The sequence below is a fragment of the Mustela putorius genome, unplaced genomic scaffold (genome assembly GCF_011764305.1).
Source record: "Mustela putorius furo isolate JIRA1106 unplaced genomic scaffold, ASM1176430v1.1 tig00003867_pilon_pilon_pilon, whole genome shotgun sequence".
NCBI lineage: Eukaryota > Metazoa > Chordata > Mammalia > Carnivora > Mustelidae > Mustela > Mustela putorius.
This window is the reverse complement of record NW_025422019.1, coordinates 14781125-14799145: the sequence shown is the minus strand read 5'-3', so window position 1 is coordinate 14799145 and position 18021 is coordinate 14781125. Positions and strand designations below refer to the sequence as shown.

The 18021-nt window shown below is 39.9% G+C and overlaps 1 protein-coding gene across 7 annotated transcripts in view; it reads left to right on the top strand.

Annotated features, from left to right (window-relative positions):
• Nucleotides 1-18021, top strand: part of NCKAP5 (NCK associated protein 5) — a 971589-nt gene that overhangs the window by 643009 nt on the left and 310559 nt on the right. For all 7 annotated transcript variants that reach the window (XM_045066496.1, XM_045066499.1, XM_045066498.1 and 4 more), the window contains one exon: nucleotides 10443-10530. In XM_045066496.1, coding sequence (XP_044922431.1) covers nucleotides 10443-10530 — 88 coding nt within the window. The remainder of the gene's footprint in view (nucleotides 1-10442; nucleotides 10531-18021) is intronic.

The following is an 18021-nucleotide window of genomic DNA, read 5'->3' as shown; positions in this document are numbered from 1 at the left end:
CCCTCTCTCTCCCTATCTCTCTCAAATATATAAATCTTGAAAATAAAAATTAAAAAGACAAAGACATGATATACACACTGGAGCCCCTAACAAGCTAACAAAATAGTTGTGAAACTAAGAAACCTGGACATAAAAATTTTTTATGATATTTAACAGTGCCAGCTAGTATATGGGTAAGTGTTTGGGGAAGACACAAGAATAAGATATAGATTCTTGTGGGTTAATGTGCAAGAATATGCTTATAAAAGAAGCCGCTTCCTGGCCTCCACTCCCAGAGATTCTGATTTATTGGGTCTCAGGTAGACCTGGGAATCTGAACTTCTAATCAAAACTCTTGGTTATCTCCTGCAGAATGTCCCAGGAAAATAATTTTCAGTGGACTAGGGAGAGACTTTTATGGGCCAGAATTTATGGGCCAGTACGAGTGGGGGTTTAGTCTGGTGCCTGAAGGATGCTTGGATAGGCAAGGAGGGAAAGCAGTGAATCTCCTTTTCATTATGGTAATTGGCAGAAACATCTCTATCCAAATACTAGATGATTATGATGATTGACAGAATGCATTCTTCTGACATCCCAGTGTTGTGTTACTCTGGGAAGTAATATGGAAGCCATATTACTCTGATGCTTCCTTTTTTGTTTGTTTTTAATCTAGCCTAGAAGCAGATTTTAAATTGACTTCTTTTCCCCAGTTTTCACTTTTTACCTGCCAAATCTTGACAAGTTCCTTCAGTTCAGAATTTCTAAGAATCAAACATGCCTGTTGTTGCTATACCTTAAATTGTGATGATATTTTAAACAAGGACTATTAGGTGAAGAGTAGTGAAACATTAGATGTCTCCATCCACTAACACCACAAAGAAACCATCTATTCCATTTTCTTGCCAATAAAACTTGGAAGGTTACACAAGTTTTGTGCACATGCAGGCTGTTTTTCCATGTTGATAGATATTTACTATAAAATGAGCTGCGTCAACAACATGACTAGCCTCTGGAATGCTAAAGCTTGATAGTGTGTTCTTCAAAGCAAAGCAGACTTTGAAGGTATTTGTTTGAAGATTCCTTAATCAGGGGGAACATATTTGTGGGTCATTCAGAATGCTCAGAGAGACTAATTGCAAAGGCTGGCAATCAAGTTGGCATGAATGAAAGAAGGGTAACAATCAGTACCTCACTGGGAAGTGAGAGGAGTTTCAATGGCGATGACTCAGTTGCCTAGCAGAGGAAGATAAGTAGCACCCGGTAAGAAGAAACCAACAAGATACTTCTTGTCTTTCTTGAGTTTGGGCACTGTGTCACCTGGAGACAACTTTGCGCAGTCACACAGGCAAGGTAGGCGGTCATTAGGAGGTGGTTCCACCTATGTCTTCAATTCTGACAATACAAGTATGGAAGACATAATATTAGCACCAGTAACTGGTTCTCTTCACCTTGCTGGGTTCTCAGAAAAATACATTTACCACCAGCCCTAGCCGTTAGTTAGTCCATGTGACTAGTTCTGCCCAGTCATCTCCAAATTGAAGTGACACTTCTGGATTGAGGCAGTAAAGATCCCTACAACATTCTCCAGTTTCTCTTTTCCCAGCTATGACGAAGGCTTCATGTTGAAAAGGTAAGGAAGCCTAAATACTTGAGTTATTCCGTTGACAGGGAGGTTATAATATTTAGCAACTAACCAGGATATCTTGGGAGTAAAAAAAAAAAAAGTGCTGTTAATAAGTATGCCAGCACAACAGAGATAAACTGGACCGTCTTGGGAAATAAGGACATTGAGTCACTCTATCCCTGGAGGATAGTTGACTGCTGAAGTGCTCAGACCTTATGAAAAAAGGAAATTTATTTTATTTTTTAATTTTTATCAGGAACTTTCTTTTTTTTTTAAGGTTTTATTTATTTGAGAGAAAGAGAGAGAGTAAGAGCACGAGAGGGGAGGAGGTCAGAGGGAGAAGCAGATTCCCTGTGGAACAGGGAGCCTTATGTAGGACTCGATCCTTGGACTCCAGGATCAAGACCTGAGCTGAAGGTAGTTGCTTAACCAACTGAGCCACCCAGGTGCCCAAGAAATTTATTTTTTAAGTAAGAGAGCTATTAGGGTTGTTACTTGAACATAACCTGTTGTATCATGACCAATACAGTAGCTTATCCTCCAAACCTGTTGTTGTCTGAAACTTTTGGGGAGAGGTGCTTTATCTCTACCCTTTCTGAAAAAAAGACAAAGAAGGTGGGTGCCTCTGTAAAGTCCTAATTTGTTTGGCTGATACTCCCAAGGAGCCTGTCCCCTGCGCTTCTCATGTCACTGCCAAAAGATCTTATTCAAAGTGTCTTGATTTCTGAAAGAACTATCTTTAAAACCACAGTAAAAACAAGCACCAATGTATATAACATTTTACATTTTGTCTTAACCTCTCTCTGGGATAAGGAAAACTGGCATGAAACACCCATTTTGTAGACAAGGATGCTGAAGCTCAGAAAATGTGATTTTTATAGACGGCACGGATTGCATGGAGCACTGGGTGTGGTGAAAAAATAATGAATACTGTTATGTTGAAAATAAATAAATTTAATGGAAAAAAAATGTGATTTTTTTTCCTAAGTTACATGGCTGGTAAGATTATCTGGCCCCAGACCTAACTCTGCCACTTTAGGGAATACCAAGAACTGAGATATACCTACTCTGTTATGCCGCAAGAGTTAGGTTGGGAGAAGACTTGATGAACACCACTTCTCTGCTTGTACTATGCTTTTGTAATATCTGCTTGCTTGAGAGAAGCCATTCTGAAATATTGTGGATCAAATGTCACGAGAAGTATGTGATTTAAAGAGCAAGCCCAATGAAGGATGTCCTACGGACCTTCATGAAGCTACAGAAGCCAGTTTTGTGGATTCATAATGTACTTCTTTACATCAATTGGAACCATTTTGTCCAGAAAATTTAATACTACAGTTTGATCCCATTTTTGGCCAATTGGATTTTCCTGCCCTTCTCCAACACACTCACCCCCCCCCAAAAAAAAAGACAGATTGCTGCCAGTTACTTACTGTTCTGCTTTGTACATTATTTGGATCCAGTGTGACTGTTGGTTCGACCTCTGTAAGCTTTAATGACATAATACTTGTCAAGGTTCAAAAGAAGAAAAGGTCTTTAAGGTGTAAAAAATGAGAATCAAATTCAAGATGAGTTTGCCAGTGAGAACCAGGTCTAATCATTTCACTCAAGTATTAATTTTCTCTGGGTCAAATACCAAACAGATCCTGAAGCATGAGAAAATAGAATATCATCTGTTTGGTGTATTCTTTGGGGTTATAACTGTCTAATGAGGAGATAGTTACAACCCTAGAGAAAGATGTAAGGTCTGAAACATGGTGAGCCTCATTTTGAGTATCCAACATCATTATATTGCTGTATTTAAACTTCTAAGAGCCCAGTGGATATTGAGAAAGAAACCGTGATTGTCTGATCCACATTGTATTATTCTTTGACTAAGGTAAAATGATAAAATTCTCGTTTTAAGAAATAGGAAAAATGCTGCTCCAAGTTGCTACATTAGTTTTATAGAACAGAATAGCCTCTGATTAAAATCCAGTGACTATTCTCATGTTATATGCAATTTTTTTTAATTTTTCATATCAACAGTGGCCAAAAAGAAAAAATACTGAGGGCCAATAATAAATTGAACTGCTATCTTCAGAGTTCCCCTAATATTTGAATACTGAGCTATAAAGATCTATCTCCCAAATAATACATTTATATTAAAAGTACTTATCCTGGCGATCCAAAGTCTTTTCTGAGTCATATCAGACTCAAAGAACGTTTGTGCTTTGGACTACTCAAGAAAATTTTTGAAAAGAACTACATCTGGGTTTTTTTGTGAAAATTCATCATTTCAAAGAATTCTGTTAGGACACATAACAAGGATAGATTTAGAAGTTCAGTAGGTTAGTTCCTGAGACTAGACATGGGTGGTTATATGAACTGTTAACTATTTTGTAGCAATAAAACATGATCATCATAATAATTAACAATTATTGCTATAAAACCTCTATTCCATTAAGGAAAGTGACTTTTTTTTTTTAATTTATTTGACAGACGGAGATCACACGTAGTCAGAGAGGCAGGCAGAGAGAGAGAGAGGGGAAGCAGACTCCCTGCTGAACAGAATCCGATGCAGGGCTTGATCCCAGGACCTTGGGATCATGACCTGAGCCAAAGGCAGAGGTTGTAACCCACTGAGCCACCCAGTTGCCCCAAGGAAAGTGACCTGTTTTGTAGGCCTCTTGGGGATTCTTGGGATATAGCACAAACCCTGCCTTCAAAGTGTTAACTAGGACAGTGGAAACTACCAAGCTACACTCCTTTCTGGCACTCACTTGCACGTGTAGTTTTTTCCCTCTGTCTCTTTTTCTTTCTGGATGAGTGTGAACTCTATAGTCACATGAATCCATAAATCGAACTCCATGTTCTACCACTGTCAAGCAAAAACATTTGAGATTTGCTTGTTGACATTCAGGTAATTCCCTTCAACTCCACTTGGAGAATGGACTTCCCTGAACACCTATCTCTGCTTCCTTTCCTTTTCCATGTCTGCCTTCCCCCATTCAGTGAGCTCCTGTGCAGAATCAGCAGGAGCCTGCCTACAGAAAAATTTATGGCACTTTCTGCTCACATATACATGGCCCTGAAGTGAATATGATGCAGTAATTCAAATTGGACTAGCACCTTTCGATCTGTTTATGAATGGTGTTGCAGCCCCATGAGTGAATTAAAGCACTGTGGTTTCTGGGCAACAGTATTATTCTTGCAAAATTTGTACTGAATTAAAAATATATATCATCTAGGAAAAAAATAAGAGATTCCAGCCCTCCGACGTTTATCCAGAGTGAGCTTCAGTTTCAGGGCACTTTTCAGTTATCTTCACTGTAGATTTACTCTTTCTAACCAGTGCAGCAGGGATAAGCAGAGATCAGGTTAAGAACATCAAAGTCACAACTGACCTGGGGATTGTCCCTGCTTACATGCTTAGATGTGGTAGCTTCTAAGTGAGGAAACTCTCATTTTCTGAGGAAACGAGTTGGTTCAGTTAGGCAGAATCCTATACTAAACCAGCAAAGTTTCCACATGAACAGTTTCCTGTTAGAATTGAAAATTAGTCGGCTTTTCTCTCCACTCCACAGCTTGGAGAAAGCTTTGCACTGCAATTAAAATGGGGAGGTAAGATAGGTTGTTGAGCAAAGCAATGGGAGTAGAATGGGAGAAAGAAATTGAAAGCAAATGATATGGGAGGTCATGCAAAATATGTTTTTCATTAAGATAATTCTATCCTTTCTGCCCCACCAGTGGAGCAGTGGACTGCCTGCACAAAGGTTAGTCAGCCAGGAGTCCAGTGGCTTTGAAGGGTAGCCAGGCTAGGGACTGAATGTAGAACCCTGGTCTCATTAGGGTACTGCTCCAGCCTTCTAAGCTAATGAGCTACACATGAAGCATGCTGACTGTGGACTACACATTCAGGGTGACAAAAAGAGCAAGGAGTTACTATTTCTTGGAGATGGTTGGTTTGTTTCGCTAATGACCAGAAGGCCAGCATTTTAGCCCCAAGTGTCACAGCTTAAGATGTACCCTCCAGTCTTATTGATGCCTCTCATTTGTCACTACTTCTCTCTGGCCACTTAGACTTACATATAGGTCTGTGGGGAAATGAAAAGAAGCCCGGAAATGAATGAGGGAAGAAACTGTTAGATTCACTCATTCACTCAAAAGGAATTTACAGACCACCGATCCAGTAAAAGTAGCTATGATCAGTTGCTGGAGATAAAATAAACACGGCAGAGCCATGGACCTAAAGAAACTCAGAGATCATTAACAAGGCAGAAATGAATGGGTCTTGCAACCTCTGACAGAAAAGTCAATGAGGGACTATTGAGTAATTTCACTGTTAATTTCATTATTAATGTATTGTGTGATTAATCAGCGAGCACCCATTAGAATATTTCTTGAAATGGGACTCAGTTCAGCTTCCAGTTGAAAGAGCCCCATCAATTATCAGTTTGAGTTGGAGAGAGTGGCTTCTTGTTTTCCCTTTACTTTCCTCTATTTCTACCAAAAATGAAGTTATGCTAAACTGAGTCTCTGATCATGGAAGTCACAAAAGAACACTTCAGTCTAGCATTCTGATCAGATTCTAGTGTGTCATTAGGCAAAAACTCTTACATTTAGACCTGTGCTATTTGAAATACACTATTGACATATGAATTTAGTTTCTTTTCTCTGACTTGTGTAGGACTTATCTGCTTAAAAATACTATACTTCAGAACTTGCTACATCTCTCCAAGTACAATTTTGGCCTATGTCTTTTTAGTTGCCAGCCACTTGACCGGTATGTAGGAGAAGAAAAGACTTTAGTCACAGTTCTGACCAAAAATAAGTAAATACATAAAAGAGAACTAGAAGACATTGATTAAGGGTGGTGTCAAACCAGTCATCAGTTAAAAAACAAACAAACAAGCAATAAAACAAAAACAGCAACAACAACAGAGAAAAAAGAAAGTTTCTGCCTAGACCTGGCCTAGAAAAAGGAGTCAGCTTATTTTTAGGCACCTTTGGAAAACAGATTATAGAATTGTTCTGTGTGAAGACTGGTAATGCAAACCCTCACACATCAGCTATCAAAATAATAAAATGAAGTAAAATGTCAGCAGGCATCAAATAACAATAGATAAGGTTTCACAGTCTTTGATTTTCAGGAAAATAAATAGAGATGTTTGCTAAATGAAAGCTTAAAAAAGATGTTATCAGGGAATAAATAATAATGTCTTCTCATCAGGTTCAGAATATTTTCCCTGTGACCAGATTCATAAAAGTTCTGAAAGGATGAGACAACTTAATTTTTTACCAAAGGTTGGGATGGGTCTCAGTAACTCTGTTCCAAGCTGTAGCTTACAAATGTAATTGGTTTTAATTAATGATGAAATAGTGCCAGAAAAAAAATGTTCACTGTGTTTCTGTGGGTCTTGGCTGCTTAAGAATCTAACAACTTCCTGCCCACCTCTTTTTTTTTCTCTTTTTCTTTTTCCTTTTCCTTTTTTTTTTTTTAAATATAAAGCCAAGAAAAATGGGGAAGGGTGAAGAGATGTTTTTCTTTTTGATCTAACAACTTGTTCATAGAACCTTTAATTATACAGAGGAATAATTCAGCAAGATATACACTGATGGAATTATATTTTAACTTATTAAGAAAAGACAAAATTTTATTTTCACTGAGTCTAACTTTTGGGACCCATTTAAGAAATGTTTATAAGTTAGGTACCTGGGTGGCTCAGTGGGTTAAGCCTCTGCCTTTGGCTCAGGTCATGATCTTCAGGTCCTGAGATCAAGCCCCGCATCAGGCTCTCTGCTCGGCAAGGAGCCTGCTTCCTCCTCTCTCTCTCTGCCTGCCTCTCTGCCTACTTCTGATCTCTCTCTGTCAAATTTAAAAAACAAACAAACAAACAAAGTTTATAAGTGAATGAAAACCAGATTAAAATAAGAAAGACCTGCAGCTTCTGTGCTAAGGTGGGAAGAAAGTAGATGAGTATTTAGAAAACCAGAGCCCAGTCCTTGATCTGTCCTGCACAAACTGCCTGATCTTGGGCAACTCATCTCCATTATCATTTATTTTCTTGTTGATGATAGATCTGGCAGACAGCATGGAAAATCTGCTACCATTGGAGAGATTGTCTTTATTTTTTCACATAGTAAAATCAAATATTAGAAATTGGCTCTGATCATTTAATATTTCAGAATCTGTCTCTTCTTCACAACTGTTTTTTTAATATAAATTTAGTTTATCTTTTCTACCAGACCTTAAGCACTTCCCAGGTCAGAAATGGTGTTTTTGCCTTTTGGGGTTCAGCATCCATAGATGTTCACCAATGTAACTCTTCATTAAGAGTTAAGATTCTTCTTCATTTAAAATCATTTCCTGGGGATGCCTGAGTGGCACAGTGGGTTAAGTGTCTGACTCTTGGTTTCCATTGGGGTCATGATCTCAGGGTCATTAGATCAAGCCCTGCATTGGGTTCTTTGCTCAGTGCAGGGTCTGCTTCAAATTTTCTCCCTCTCCCACTGCCACTCCCACTCGTGCGCACTCTCTCTCTCCAATAAATAAATAAATAAACCTTCGAAAAACTAATTAATTAATTAAATGGATTAAATATTTTCCTGGATGTAAGTAAGGCCTATTGTAAAGAGGCTGCTCTCTCACAGTCAGGAAAAATGGTTTAGTCCTAATCTACACAACTAATAATGTTCCTATGAAGAAGCCCTTGAACTTTCTGTGTCTCTGCTTTCTTAACCACTTCATAGATGTAAGGATCTTTTACGAATACATTATAATGGTTAATAGATGAGTGTTCTTTGACAAGTTGGAAGTACTGTTTAATTTTGTTGTTATCATTAATAACACAAGACTTGTGAAAATACAGGGAACAGATTTTGCTCTCCTGGCTGGATGCAAAGGAGATAGCTCACATAAATATGTCACAAAGCATTCTTTGAGCACTCATAATGGTGTCCCCTGTCTTCTGAAATCCTGAGTGGGTCTCAGTGCCATCCCCTGTGGAGGCAGAATTTCCCTAGTTACAGTCGGATTTGGACGAGCCCAGATTATCTGTGATTTCCTCACTCTGCTGCTGAGTAGTTCTATCATATTAGATCATATTAGAAAGGTTTGCATTTTGAAATATACTCCTTTGGGTACTTTAATGGTCTTGCCACATCATGGAATTCATTGGCCCCCTGGAGCCCTTAATTTGCCATGCTAGAAGCTCTTAGTAAAAGAAAGACACTGGATCAGTCAACTTTCCCTCAAGTCTTTCAAAATGGTAAAATACATGCTTCAGAATAGGACTAGAAGAAATAGCCAACTCAGGTTCTGGGCAATAGAGCACTCACTGTGTTCACTGAATTTAGTTCAGGTGTCCTTCTAAGAGTCTGGTCCATGTATCCTCATGGATGGACCCCATGGACACAGTCATTCAAACACAGAATATACATGGTCAGTGTCTGGCACAGAGTAACTACATAATAATTTTTTTAATGACTTAACAAAACATTCCTGTAACAGCATCTGCCGAGTACCTACTTGATCTATAACTGAGGGAGACACATAAGAAATCTGTGACATGGTTCTTTACCAAATATTGTAATTTACTTCAGGAGACAGAACATACATACATGAGATATTTGAGCATTAAAGTGGGGAATTTTTAAGTGATAGTATGAATGATATAAAGAGAACAGCTATAAAAATTCAAAGAAATTGGGGGGGGCAATGAAGATGTCTCTTTGGTACTGAAACTTGAAATAGATTTTTTTTTTAAAGATTTTATTTATTGGGGCACCTGGGTGGCTCAGTGGCTTAAAGCTTCTGCCTTCAGCTCAGGTCATGATCCCAGGGTCCTGGGATCAAGCCCTGCATCAGGCTCTCTGCTCAGCAGGGAGCCTGCTTCCCCGCCCCCCTACCCCACCTCTCTGCCTATTTGTGATCTGTCTCTCCCTTTGTCAAATAAATAAACAAAATCTTTAAAAAATAGAGGCTTTAACCCAATGAGCCACCCAGGTGCCCTGTTGAAGTAGATTTTGAAAGACGGTTGGAAATAAGATGTTTCGCATTTCAAGAAGTAGTAACAACATGAGACAATGTCTGGAAATGGAAATGGAAATGGGTGTGTTTGTTTTACTCTTTCCTTTTGGGCAATGGGGGATGGGCATTGGAAGTAGATATGTGAGACAAGATAGGATTATAATATACAATATACACTGCAATATAATCTGTAGAAATACTAATTAATGTGTACTAGGATGTATGTGTAAAGATGTGTATTATTTAAAAGAGTAAAAATCTTGAAGTAATTTAAATTCTATCGGTAGAGGAAGGGTTAAATAATTTACGGTGCATTCATATCATGAAATACCAGAAAGTAGCTGAAAAGAATAAAGTAGATCTTTGTGTGCTGACAATGGAAAGACCACCATGGAAAGATGTAACAGTGTATTAACAGTGAAAATGCATTTGTGTAATATTCGTCAACTTCAAAAATTTATTTAAAGAAATCAAAGTGGTATTTCAGGAGGATTAATGTGGTGACATTGTGTCAAATTAAAAGGGAATGATTGAAAGGGAAGTTGGATATTGGGAGATGTTTGTGTAAGAACAGATGCCTGAGGCCAAGGATAGGGACCTGATTGGTAAAGAGAAAGAGAACCCAGAGACATTCTGAAGAATGATTTTAAAGGACTTTGTGACAGATTCCTAACATAGGGGATGAAAGAGAAAGACGAGAAAATAGATTTCCAGGTATCAGCTTAGGAAATATACTGGACAAATATTTCTCCTTACTGGAATAGACCCATTTAATCAAACCTTCTTTAAAGAAATTCTTTATGTATTTTGTGTTTGTTTGTTTCTCAGGATGGAAGAAACAGTACGAAATCTACTGAAGAGCCAAGGGCCTCCAGAGCAGAAAAAAGAAGAAACTGTTAATATAATGGTCTATCAGGTATGCCATGTTTTTTACTCTTGGCTGGGCACCAGCTGCTTGTTTTTGTTGCATTTCTTTAGCTGAGTCCTCCCTAATGCAGAGATAAATACACAAATGTGGTCCAGACCCTGGTGCTGGGAGCCTTACAGTCCCCTCTGCTTAAGGAATCATGTACATGTTTACTTATCTCCTTCATTTCTTGAAGTATGACTGTGAAATAAATTATAGATTTGGTTGTAGGAAGGTGCAAAAACTAAGTTTATAATGAAACAGAGAGACCTATAAAAGTACCATAGTACTCTGTGGTCAGGGCAATAAGACAGGTATCTACAGCATTCTCTGGGAATACAGAGGTGAGAGACTCATTCTATCTAGGGAGTTAAGTGCCATACCTCTAAGAAGGATGACACTTGGTATATGTCAGAGGTATGATACTTGGGGCTTGAGGGTTAGGAAACAGGAGGAAGGACGCTGCAATCAGAGAGAGGCCTAGAGGAAGATACAGCGGTTGAATCTGCATGGCAGACTCATGGAGAATAAGAAGCTCAAGGTAAGTAAATAATGGCCTGGTGAGATAAAAATCTCAGTGATGAGACTGAGGGTACATGGAAGAGCTGGATGAGGTCATGCTTGCATGCTGTGACCTTGAACCGTTCAAGGGTGTGACCTTGAACCTTGGGCAATGTGGAGTATAAAGAGGTCCAGGGATAGTAAGTGGTAGATGAAGTAACCAGTCTTTGTCTTCTGATAGTCTTCATTCCATAGATCTTTAACACTAGCAAAGCAGCTGGGATGGCAAACAAGCCCTCAAATCTAAGCATAACTGAAGCTGGCCACATATAAGAGATGGCTCTGGAAATGAAAATGGGCAGATATTTGTGGAAATCACTGGGTAGCCCAAGTTTTTTGCTGGCTAAAAAGCATGTGTACCTGGGAAGATAAGCAGAGAAACCCCACTGGTAAAGATCATGTCACATGATTTTCCCTGAATTTATGGGATCAGGGGTCTACAACCCATCTTGTTATGAAGATTTGAAGGAATCTGATAATAAAAGTCACAATATTTTTTTTTAAGATTTATTTCTTTATTTGAGAAAGAGAAAGAGAGAGAGGAGGGCCAGAGGGAGAGGGGAGAAGGAATCTCAAACAGATTCCTCAATGAACAAGGAGACCCAATGTGGGGATGCTTGAGTCGGATGCTTAAGTAACTGAGCCACCCAGGCACCCCAAAAGCCACAGTATTATATGAAATTAAGAAATCTAGGCAGAGCTGACCTTAATAAATTTATGCTCTAAGTAGTTGACTCTTGAAGCATACAAGCGACTTTAAGACAAAGGGGACAACTGTTATCCATCCCCAGAGAAATCAGTGCAAAGCATTGACTTCCTACCAGGAAGGTAATTATAATTAGCTCCAGAAGACAGTAAGAAAAAGTCATTAACTTCCATTTCAAGGGGGAGGGTTTATAGTCTTCTCAATGGGTGGCCTTTACCCAAGGAATGCATTCTCACCTTTGTCCGATGTGTGGTGACCTAAAGTCAGGTTAAGGATTTAAGTCCTCCTAGGTCTGGATCTCTCCAAGGTACTCTGTGTGCTTTGGTAGAAAAAGGAGGTCCAAGCAAACACGGGACTTGCTTCTTCATTAAGTTTTTCTGTGTAGCCTAAGAGTCCTGTGAATCCCAAACTGAAGTCATTCATTCCTCCTCCCAGGTAATGCCAGGCTCCAGTTAGAACTAAATCATTCAGTGTTGCTCTTGTGTCTTTTTTCTTTTTTTTTTTTTTTAAGATTTTATTTATTTATTTGACAGAGAGAAATCACAAGTAGATGGAGAGGCAGGCAGAGAGAGAGAGAGGGAAGCAGGCTCCCTGCTGAGCAGAGAGCCCGATGCGGGCCTCGATCCCAGGACCCTGAGATCATGACCTGAGCCGAAGGCAGCGGCTTAACCCACTGAGCCACCCAGGCGCCCAGTGTTGCTCTTGTGTCTTTCCTGATCTCCTCAGGATGGTTCTGTTTCACCCAGGTTCTTGTTTTCTTTTGATCTCTCCTTTCTAGTCTCCCCAGCACTTATTAGCCAAGCCTGCAGTGTCAATACATACCATCAGATCTCATTTTGGGAAGTTGGAAGCTCCTTAGAAAAACAGTTGCAGTTTTAAAAATGTATCTTAAAACTATTTCCTCACTATAACCTAATCTATTGGATTTGAGAAATTAGCTCTCCTCTCTGAGGAGGAAACAGTTATTAACTTGAATTAATGCTACATGGAAGGGATTTTTCAGTCATCGCTCTAATTGACCTGTGGCTCATTGGCCAGAAAATGGGAGAGAGACATGGCTTGTACGATCCATAAGATCACCTACTTATACGTTCAACAGATATTTATTGAGCTTCTAGTATGTACAGGGTACAACCTTGTTTTCTGGGGGTTTAAGGAACAAGGATGAAGAGAAGAGAAAGAGGAGTGTTGCTGGGTGGCATCGAGTCCCAGGAAGGTCCGTGCCATCTCACAAATCCTAGTGTAAATATGGCTGAGGGGAACAAAAGAGGGTGTGTAAGGTGTGTGTCATGATACAAGGGGAACACATAGTAAACAACTCCCTAAGCCAGATTCTGTGTTTCAGATAAGAGCAGGGAAATTTATTGTTTCATCATATGGGGTGTTATTAGCTCACCTGATTCAGATTTTCCAACTGTGAGATTTCTCTGACAGGAGCCAGAGGGCCAGGAGAAGCTTGGGCCCATGGGAAAGCTCCAGTTTGTTTCATTTTCCATCATGGAAGTGTTTATCCTGAGGCTTTTATCACTGAGTTAATATAATAATAGCAGAGTAATAGCTTCCCGTGTTCCAGGCCCATGCTAATTGCTTTGCATGCATTAAAGGCTGGTCATATTTTGTTCTAGGGGTGTGTTCCTGAAGACCTCTCATAATTTGTTATTTATATTGTTTCTAGCTTGCATAATTCAGTATGGATTCTTTCAGAGGACAGAATTTTTTTTTCAGTTCGGTGGCTGAAACAGACCATGAGGCAGCCAGTGGTTCCCAGTTTACACAGCGTCGCTGTGCAATCTTTCACTCTTTTTTAATTTGGAGAAATCTGTGATTTCAGGATGCACACATGACATAACATTAGCCACATTTTTATTTGACCAGTTTCCCATTTGCCTCACTCAGAGTCTTACTGAGTGTGACTAGATTGGAGCTCCTTCAGTCCCCACCACAGTAGGGTCACTTTGGCCATCTTATAGTCGTGGACATAGGCTCAGAGGGTAACCACTTGCCCCAAGATGCACAGTGTGAAGTAGCCTCCTATGCCTTTGGACTCTAATTGGTCTGACTCCATGTGCTCAGCTCTTCAGACTAAGGAATTCCAGAGAGACTAATTGATGGGGCCCGGCTTACCCAGCTGGCTATTGGAACCTGAACCTGGGTCTTTCGCCTTTTTATCTAGAGCTCTCTATTCATTCATTTCCTCATTCATCCCAATGATAGTTATTCACTTACTTCTTACCCAAGGTTCCCTATTACTGCTGTAACAAATTTATTTTTCTTGTATTCGGTCTAGTGTCTAGACATGAATTTATTCTCTTGTAATTCTGGAGAACAAAAGTCTATACTCATAGTCCTGGTAGGGCAACATTCTTACATGAGGCTTCAGATCAGAATTGTTTCCTTAGCTTTTTGAGGTTCTAGTAGTCCTTGGCTTGTGGTTTTTAACACCCATCTTCAAACTACATCACTCCAGACTCCAGTTGTGTTGTCCTGTTTCCTTTTCCTGAATTTACCCTTCCTCCTGCCTTCCTCTTACAAGGATCCCATGATCCCATGGGCGCCATCCCGGATAATCTCCACAGATCAAGATCTTTCATTTAATCACACTTACAGAGTCCCACTTGCCATGTCAGGCACCATATTCACAGGCTTCAGGGCTTGGGATGTAGACATCACTGGCAGGAGGGAGGGACGGGGCAGGCATTGTCTGTCGCACTCAAGTAGCTTTAGCCCAACAGGCTGCCAGTTCCTACTAGACACCAAGCTGAGGGTTGGAGATGCTAATATGCCTGCCTTGCAGAGACCTTTTCCTGGAAAGCTCAATTCATAAATGCTGAGGAGTAGTGAGGGAAGGCAAACAATCAAATATGCACTAATGGGATAGAGACCAAAGCAGCAGTTTGCATGGATGGGTTCTGGGAACACAAAGGAAGATGCCACCAAATATACCGTGCTGCTCTTTCTGGAGGCTCTGCCTCCCGACCAGAACTTAGGTTTAATAATCCACTTTGCAAGGCACCTGGGTGCCTCAGTGGGTTAAGCCTCTGCCTTCGGCTCAGGTCCTGATCCCAGGGTCCTGGGACTGAGCCACGCATCAGGCTCTCTGCTCCGAGGGAAGCCTGTTTCTCCCTCCCTCTCTGCCTGCCTCTCTGCCTACTTGTGATCTCTCTTTGTCAAATAAACAAAATATTAAAAAAAAATAATAATCCATTTTGCTTTTTTTTTCCTTTTTCTTTTTTTAGTCTGTTGTCTCTTGATACGGACCCAGGAGTCATGAGCTTCTTCCTAAGTCCTACAATCTTCTTTCTCAGAACACCTTCTATCCCTTGTATTTTAATACACTATCTGACCATTAGGGCACCTATGCTTGGTGCTGTACAGTTTACAAAGAGCACAAAATTGGTCTCATTTGTTCGTATCAGCAGTCTCTCCAATAGACATTACCATCCTCATTTCTAAGGGTGAGTCTCAAAGAAGACTGTTCCAGTTCTGGCAAATGCTCAGTGATAAAACTGGAGATAAATCATAGACTTTCTTAAATGAGATACATAGAGGAAAAGTGAGCAGTTATCTGTGGGACACTTTGACGGTAGGATAAGGAATGAGCCCAGACTAAGTTCGCCAGCTCATGGAGTCCCTGTCTTGAAAATCAGAAATGAAAAATGAGTGAAAGTCAATGGAGCGAAATTAGTAAGCCATGTAATGTTCATGCCTGTCATTTCTCCTGTGGGAAAGGTGTAAGAGAAATAATGTCATTATGTACATGCAGGGAAGGGGCTATGCCTGGGACCTAGGATGGTGTCATTTCACTGGGGGAACGACCCCCAAGATTGTGAAGCAACCTGAACAAGTAGGGACAGTGCAGCTTCTCTGCTGTTTTGTTTCTTTCTCCTGCTTATTCTTGCTGGGTATTTGGGGAGTTCTTATGTGTCATCTTATATATTCTTGTCACCCGGTCACTATGTCATCTAGTTAAGTAAGTTAGAAAACATGTTAGAAAAAAAATTATAATCAGACATGAAAGGTGGTGATTAAGCATAAATGAGTTTTTCAAAGCAGTTGCTTGAAAGGAGCATCATTCCCTCTATGTTGGTCGTCATTAGACTTAAGATAAAAAAAGGAAAAAAAAAAGTGGGAGAGGACTCCTGGGTGGCTGAGTCTATAGAGTGTTTGATTCTTGATCTTGGGGTTGTGAGTTCAAGTCCCATGTTGGGTGTAGAGATGACTTAAAATCTTCAAAAGAATATTTCAGACAGGCATCCCAAGAAAGGAGAATCCTGCCGAGAACCCCAGGGGATCACCCTGTTTATAGGTGTCTTGTATCTGTAGTGACCTGGTGCTGGTGCTTCCTTGTTGCCATTGAGGAGCTTCCTCTTGTCTCTGCTTTGTCACACGGAGCACGAATTGAACCCACATTAGCTGATCCATTCAGAAAGAAAAAGATGGGTGTAAAATCAGAAACACCAATGAGGGGAAAAGACCTGTGTATGGCTACAGCTCTTGCCACTAATAAGAAAGGCCTGTGACCTCAGACGGTCACCTAACCTCTCTGGGGTCCTTGCTTTTCATATTTGTAGAAGAGGTGTTAGACTAGATATGAGATTGCAAATGTACCTCTAGTGTTTACAGTGGCCAAAGAGTGTAAATGGCCAAAATGGGCCAAGTATGAGAAAAATTAAGTGTTCTCTAAGGGTTTACATGCTCTTTTTCCACTTTTGAAAGGAAATAGTTACAGAGAAAGTTTCTTGGGGTTTGTTAGTTTTATTAATAAATGATAGTCTTGCTTTTGAAAACTATGCAAGAACAACCCACATGTGGTTTCATGCCAAAGGGCATGAGGGAGCAGTAGGGACTGTGGCAAACCAAAGAGCCTCTGTCTGGTCTAAGGGAAGCAGTCCCACCCAAAAGTACACACCTGTGTGGATGGATGGCCTCATGTTTTAAAAGATCAAAGTTGAGGTTTTTATGGGTCATTCTTTAGTCTGTAAGTAGTGGCTTATTTTTTTTATATATGGACTAATTAAAAATCTTCTAAAGACAACCCTCAGAACAGAAGGAGGATTTCTCGGGGCTTTTAATGCTCTTAGAATGCTAGAATGTTGACACTTTTTTGCTATCCTGTGTGGCCTGGTCTACACAGCGTATAGCACAGAGAGAGTGTCTCTACCTATGACATTCTGACCCATGACTGACCACCACTTTCTGAGGACCTCCTATGTGCTGGTCATTTTCTAATCATTTTATGAGTGTGAACTCACGGAATTATCACAAGAACACTTTGGTCATTTTCCTTATTTTACAGAAGATAAAACTGACTTGTGGGGAGGTTAAAATGCTTGCACAAAGTGAATATTACTCTCCTTAGGTTGGTTGAGCTCCTTCCTGCCCTTTCCAGAAGAGATCACAGATTGCCATAACGATGGAGTGGAGAGATGTCACAGAGAAGTGCCTAAGTCATTGTCCCAGCAGAGAACACATTACACTAGTGTCCTAGTGTCTGAGGCTCCCGCTCCTTACCCCTTTGCTCTTTGCCACCTTTGTAGAGAGCCCTGAGCTGTGTGTTTTCTGAGCCCCGCTCCTTTATTTCCAAAGATGGCTCAGGTTTGGTCCCTGATCACCTGTGTTTAAAGCAATACAGTATGTTACCCAAATCATTTCCATTTGAAGTGATTTAATTGAAAAGCAAAATGACATTTTCCTTAAGTAGTTCCTTTAAAATATTCTTGGCTGTGATGAAGTAGGTGATGCTCGGAGAGAAGAATCCTTTCTAGTTATTTTAAAATCTGTCAGCCATCAAGAATATATCCATATCCTTTTATGCACATGGCTGAGATCTTCCTCACTGAAGCTCACGGCCTGCCTGGTAGAGATGTTACTTATTTCACAAATTCTCATTCTTATCAGGGGTAGGAAATGTTTGCCTAAAACTTCACCTTTTTTCTGTGTAATGATTTAAGCACATTTAAAAATTTCAGTGCATTAGGAAGAAAAGTTAAGGTTGAAAAATTAAAGAATCAGTTACAAAAGTTACCTTTCTAAGAAAGCTCTTTTTGATAGCAATATTCTTAGTATATTTGAAGTGTGAACTTTTCAAACTTTTAACATGAAACCATTTTTTTTCCATGAATATATGTAAATGCGAGGCAAAATTGAAGTATCTGTGATTTTTAAAAGCTACAGGATTTTTGGCTCTGTTTTCTGACTGAGTAGCAGAATTACCCTATGGAATCATCACAGAC